This window comes from Leishmania braziliensis, contig 55, assembly GCF_000002845.2.
Source record: "Leishmania braziliensis MHOM/BR/75/M2904 WGS CADA00000000 data, contig 55, whole genome shotgun sequence".
Classification (NCBI taxonomy): domain Eukaryota; phylum Euglenozoa; class Kinetoplastea; order Trypanosomatida; family Trypanosomatidae; genus Leishmania; species Leishmania braziliensis.
Window position 1 is genome coordinate 1 of NW_004057981.1, and position 6,171 is coordinate 6,171.

A 6,171-nucleotide genomic window follows, 5' to 3' on the forward strand; every position below is an offset into this window, starting at 1 on the left:
TTTGTGACACGTCCTCGGCGGCCTGGTCGGGCTCCGTGTGCACGCTCTCGGTCGTGTCGCTCTCCTCTCCCTCCCCTTCGGTGCCGGGTGGCTGGGTGGGTGGTGTGGGTGTCTCCGTCCGTGGCTCGGCCGGCCTGGGTGCGATCCCGGTGTCTTCCTCCTCTTGCTCCGCGGTGTCCGGGTGCATGCCGTAGGTTGTGCGGCCCCACGGGTCGCGTGACGGTGGCGGTGGCGGTGCTGTTGGCCGCGTTGGCCTGACTGGGTGGGTGCCTGTGTCCTCCTCGTTGTCTCCCTCGCCGGCCGGCTTGTAGGGAGCGCGTGTGAAGATCAGGGTGTCGATGGTGGCTGGGTCTGGCGGCGGCACGTCTGTGTCGTGAACGGTGCCGTCGTAGCGGTGCCATTGCTCCTTCCCATCTTCCCGGCACAGGACGTATGCGACCACGTGCTTCGACGTCGTGGCGCAGATCGCGGCGTGGAGTTTATAGGGGTTCTGGCTGAAGAGCGCCGTCGGGAGCATCACCTCCAGCGGTAATTCCGGCAGACCTACCGCTTTCTGGTTTCCAGCTGGCGGTATGACTGTGATTGCCACAGCTTCTCCGAAGAGAAAAACCGACAGTGCAGATAGAGTGGCGCCTTCGGTGCGGCAAGCCGGGCAGTGGTGAGGCAAGTTGGCCGATACGTGGCCGAATGCCTCGCTGATAGCGGTCGCCGTGGTGCCTGGGAGGCCGCCGGCCGGCGCCTCGTAGGTCACAGTTGCTATCTGTGGTTCTGGCTGTCCCTCTTCCGTTTCACCGCACCAGGAACAGTAGATGTCTTGGCGCGCCGTGGCGGCGAAGGCGCGTCTGATGGCGTCGTCCTGTGCCGTGAGTTTCTCCAGGGCCCATCCCGGTGAGGTGGGAAGCTGGAGGCCGAGTGCTCCGATCACCTCCCGCGCGGTGTCGGCCGTGGATCCGCGGAAGGCTCGGAGGAGAGTTGCATCGATGTCCGGGATTCCCGGTATCGTGCAGACAGCGGCGACGGCGGCCGTTATCGAGCACGACGGCCCGATTGTCGCCATACCGCCGTGGAATGGTGACATTCCGAATCGTCGTGGTGTTGCTCCGGACCCGGGGTGGCGCTCGCGAATGTGGTCCTGGACCGCCTTTTCGGAGTCGTTTGCGTATGTGCAACCGGCTCCGTTGACATCCACAGCTGTGCAGTAATAGAAGCTGCTGTGGATGGGATTCGCCCACTCGAAATGTCGCTTGAGCATGGCGGTGTGTCTGGCGAACAGTTTCCCAGCCAGATCGGTGTGCTCGACGATGGCTGTGTCGAGTGTTTTCGCCAGCTCGAAGGCTCCCTGGAGTTCATCGAATTGTGGGAGCCACGGCTCCGCGATCCTTTTCCCGGCCGGGTGTGAGAGGCGTGCGTGTGTTGTGGCCCCTGTTTGCGTCTTTATATTAATTTTAAGGTCTTGGCTTTTAGCCCGCTCTCTGGGTGAGGAAAGTTCTTCCTCGGAAAATAAATAATTAGCATTTTTAGGTCCGCTTCCCAACTTTTCAACTGTGGGAGGTGCGGTGTTAAAAACTTTTTTTACCGGCATTCCGCCGTGTTCCTTATCGTTTTTCTTTTTTAAATAAAAGTCACGATCACCGTGACCTCGAAATACGCCGTTTCTGACGACATCAGCGTATTTCTGAATTACAGCGTGGCTGCGCTGTCCGTTTGTTGTGGGTCTTGTTTCCACATTAACATTACGTTTACGGTGTTGGCTGTTCGCCCGCTCTCTGGGTGAGGAAAGTTCTTCCTCGGAAAATAAATAATTAGCATTTTTTTGGCACGCTTCCCAACTTTTCAACCGTGGGAGGTGCGGTGTTAAAAACTTTTTTTACCGGCATTCCGCCGTGTTCCTTATCGTTTTTCTTTTTTAAATAAAAGTCACGATCACCGTGACCTCGAAATACGCCGTTTCTGACGACATCAGCGTATTTCTGAATTACAGCGTGGCTGCGCTGTCCGTTTGTTGTGGATCCTGTTTCCACATTTACATTACGTTTAAGGTGTTGGCTGTCAGCCCGCTCTCTGGGTGAGGAAAGTTCTTCCTCGGAATATAAATAATTAAATTTTTTTGGCACGCTTCCCAACTTTTCAACCGTGGGAGGTGCGGTGTTAAAAACTTTTTTTACCGGCATTCCGCCGTGTTCTTTATCGTTTTTGTTTTTTAAATAAAAGTCACGATCACCGTGACCTCGAAATACGCCGTTTATGACGACATCAGCGTATTTCTGAATTACAGCGTGGCTGCGCTGTCCGTTTGTTGTGGATTTTGTTTCCACGTTTAAGTTATCGTTATCTTGTTGGCTTCTGGCCCGTTTTCTGGGTGAGGAATATTCTTCCTCGGAATATAAATAATTAGACTTTTTAGGTCCGCTTCCCAACTTTTCAACTGTGGGAGATGCGGTGTTAAAGACTTGTTTTAACGGCATTCCGCCGTGTTCCTTGTCGTTTTTGTTTTTTAAATAAAAGTCACGATCACCGTGACCTCGAAATACGCCGTTTATGACGACATCAGCGTATTTCTGAATTACAGCGTGGCTGCGCTGTCCGTTTGTTGTGGATCCCGTTTCCACATTTACATTACGTTTAAGGTGTTGGCTGTTCGCCCGCTCTCTGGGTGAGGAAAGTTCTTCCTCTGAATATAAATAGTTTAGTTTTTTTGGTCCGCATTCCCACTTTTCAACTGTGAGAGGTGCGGTGTTAAAATTTTGTTTTACCGGCATTCCGCCGTGGTTTTTTGTGTTTTTAGTTATAAAATAAGCGTCACGATCACCGTGAGCTTGAAGTGCGCCATTTCTGGCGGTGTCCACGTATCTTTGCGTGGTTAATTGTGGAATTTCAGCACGGCTTCGCTGTCCACGTGTTTCGGTCGCGCGGGTTCCTTCCCGCCACTTTTCTTGGTAAGGAGGGGGGGTGCCCGCAGGATCTGGGATAGAGGTCCTCCTGCCGGATTGTCCTCTGCAAGCGGATGGGTACATTGTTTGCACGCAAAAAAGCGCAAAAACGGAGCGGGAAAGCGACAATGAAGCACAGAAACTGATACTTATATAGCGTTAGTTGGAAGCCCAAGGGTGCCCAGGTCGTTGTGAGGGGGGTGCCGTTTTGGGGCGTCCCGAACCCCGTGTCATGGGCGGCGGCCTTGGGCGCCACCTCCAGGACACACACCCGCCACCACCCACAAAAAAAAAAAAAACAGCGCCATGGCGCACCCAAAATGTTGCCGGAAGACGGGTCCCGGAAGTTTCGCATACCAATAAAGTACAGAAACTGATACTTATATAGCGTTAGTTGGAAGCCCAAGGGTGCCCAGGTCGTTGTGAGGGGGGTGCCGTTTTGGGGCGTCCCGAACCCCGTGTCATGGGCGGCGGCCTTGGGCGCCACCTCCAGGACACACACCCGCCACCACACACAAAAAAAAAAAAAACAGCGCCATGGCGCACCCAAAATGTTGCCGGAAGACGGGTCCCGGAAGTTTCGCATACCAATAAAGTACAGAAACTGATACTTATATAGCGTTAGTTGGAAGCCCAAGGGCGCCCAGGTCGTTGTGAGGGGGGTGCCGTTTTGGGGCGTCCCGAACCCCGTGTCATGGGCGGCGGCCTTGGGCGCCACCTCCAGGACACACACCCGCCACCACACACAAAAAAAAAAAAAACAGCGCCATGGCGCACCCAAAATGTTGCCGGAAGACGGGTCCCGGAAGTTTCGCATACCAATAAAGTACAGAAACTGATACTTATATAGCGTTAGTTGGAAGCCCAAGGGTGCCCAGGTCGTTGTGAGGGGGGTGCCGTTTTGGGGCGTCCCGAACCCCGTGTCATGGGCGGCGGCCTTGGGCGCCACCTCCAGGACACACACCCGCCACCACACACAAAAAAAAAAAAAACAGCCCCCTGGGGCCCCCCCAAAATGTTGCCGGAAAAAGGGTCCCGAAATTTTCCCATACCAATAAAGTACAAAAACTGAAACTTTTATAGCTTTATTGGAAACCCCAAGGGTGCCCCAGTCCTTTTTAAGGGGGGTCCCTTTTTGGGGCGTCCCAAACCCCGTGTCATGGGGGGGGGCCTTGGGCGCCACCTTCCAGGAAACACACCCGCCCCCCCCCCCAAAAAAAAAAAAAACAGCCCCATGGCGCACCCAAAATGTTGCCGGAAGACGGGTCCCGGAAGTTTCGCATACCAATAAAGTACAGAAACTGATACTTATATAGCGTTAGTTGGAAGCCCAAGGGTGCCCAGGTCGTTGTGAGGGGGGTGCCGTTTTGGGGCGTCCCGAACCCCGTGTCATGGGCGGCGGCCTTGGGCGCCACCTCCAGGACACACACCCGCCACCACACACAAAAAAAAAAAAAACAGCGCCATGGCGCACCCAAAATGTTGCCGGAAGACGGGTCCCGGAAGTTTCGCATACCAATAAAGTACAGAAACTGATACTTATATAGCGTTAGTTGGAAGCCCAAGGGTGCCCAGGTCGTTGTGAGGGGGGTGCCGTTTTGGGGCGTCCCGAACCCCGTGTCATGGGCGGCGGCCTTGGGCGCCACCTCCAGGACACACACCCGCCACCACACACAAAAAAAAAAAAAACAGCGCCATGGCGCACCCAAAATGTTGCCGGAAGACGGGTCCCGGAAGTTTCGCATACCAATAAAGTACAGAAACTGATACTTATATAGCGTTAGTTGGAAGCCCAAGGGTGCCCAGGTCGTTGTGAGGGGGGTGCCGTTTTGGGGCGTCCCGAACCCCGTGTCATGGGCGGCGGCCTTGGGCGCCACCTCCAGGACACACACCCGCCACCACACACAAAAAAAAAAAAACAGCGCCATGGCGCACCCAAAATGTTGCCGGAAGACGGGTCCCGGAAGTTTCGCATACCAATAAAGTACAGAAACTGATACTTATATAGCGTTAGTTGGAAGCCCAAGGGTGCCCAGGTCGTTGTGAGGGGGGTGCCGTTTTGGGGCGTCCCGAACCCCGTGTCATGGGCGGCGGCCTTGGGCGCCACCTCCAGGACACACACCCGCCACCACACACAAAAAAAAAAAAACAGCGCCATGGCGCACCCAAAATGTTGCCGGAAGACGGGTCCCGGAAGTTTCGCATACCAATAAAGTACAGAAACTGATACTTATATTTTTTTTTTTTTTTTTTTTTTACAGAAACTGATACTTATATAACGAGTCAGAGACGGGTACCTGTATAGTGTACCTTGTCTGTTACCTTTTACTATGGAAAAGTACTAGGACGCTAGGGGTTCTTATGGCACCGTCACTCGCCTTCGGCGGCCCACAATCCTGCTCAGGGCGGGTCTTGGAAGAGTTGCGTCCGATCGCTGTCGGGCGTTTCCGGGACGCGGGTTCGATTCCGGGTTCTCCTGCCATTTAGTGCGTCAACAGTCGCCTCGCCCAGTTGGCCCGCACCGCCTCGAAGACGTACGCGTTGCCTTCGTGAAGCGCCCGGGAAATGCAGGACAGCAGTTCCTCGAAGGCGGTTCGCGTGGAGAACGGGAAGTTGGCGGCGCCCGCGACGGCAAGCAGCCAGTGGAAGCTCTCCTTGTGGAGGCCCCCGGTCGACTCGAGCGACACCGGTGCAAACGTGGTGCCGGTCGCTGCCGCCCAGTCGCCCCACTTCCGCTTCTTCGCGGCGTGCGCCTGTTGAAGGGGGTTCTGCTGGGCGCTGCGGGCCCGGCCGGGGAACGTGATCACCACGTCCGTGGCGAAGGTCCCGCCCGCCGCGGCGATGCTCAGGTCGAGCCGTTCGCCGCTCGTGCTGCTCACCCGGGGCTCCGCGACCACCGCGAACCCGAGCCGTTTAGCCCACGCTTCGATGGCCGAGAGGACGTGGTTGTGACGCTGGATCCGCGGGCCTCCGGGGACCAACGGGCACACGTTCGCGTGCGCGTTGTCCGCGTCCGCCCCGCATGCACACCGCACCTCGGGACGGAGAACCCGTAGGAGGAGCCGCTGGCGGACCAGGACCTCGAAGGGGAAGTCGCCCAGGTGAAGCGCCGGGTCGGCAAGCGCGCGCGTGGCACCTGGCGCCGCGTTGGCCTTCACGATCTCGAGGGCAGGCTCCGGGAGGAGTGTTTTGAGGGCCTCGAGATTGTGTTGGTCCAACTGGTGTGTGTGTGCCTTCTGTG

General features: G+C 56.1%; 3 protein-coding genes and 1 pseudogene across 4 annotated transcripts; all 4 read right to left on the minus strand.

The window, feature by feature from the left end:
* On the minus strand, window positions 1–1,582 carry LbrM_02_0690 (SLACS like gene retrotransposon element; the record flags this gene model as incomplete). Its single annotated transcript, XM_001561532.2, has 1 exon — window positions 1–1,582. A coding segment is annotated over one exon (1,582 nt), but the record flags the coding sequence as incomplete, so codon positions are not given.
* Window positions 1,583–1,802: 220 nt separating this feature from the next.
* LbrM_02_0700 (hypothetical protein) lies at window positions 1,803–2,759 on the minus strand (the record flags this gene model as incomplete). Its single annotated transcript, XM_001561533.1, has 1 exon — window positions 1,803–2,759. The coding sequence occupies one exon, from the start codon at window positions 2,757–2,759 to the stop codon at window positions 1,803–1,805; it is 957 nt and encodes a 318-aa protein (XP_001561583.1).
* Window positions 2,760–2,874: 115 nt separating this feature from the next.
* Window positions 2,875–4,858, minus strand: LbrM_02_0710 (annotated as a pseudogene). Its single transcript is given in 2 exon segments — window positions 2,875–4,089; window positions 4,091–4,858. Coding segments are annotated over 2 exon segments (1,983 nt in total).
* Window positions 4,859–5,413: 555 nt separating this feature from the next.
* On the minus strand, window positions 5,414–6,171 carry LbrM_02_0720 (SLACS like gene retrotransposon element; the record flags this gene model as incomplete). The annotated part of the gene is made up of 1 exon (XM_001561535.2): window positions 5,414–6,171. A coding segment is annotated over one exon (758 nt), but the record flags the coding sequence as incomplete, so codon positions are not given.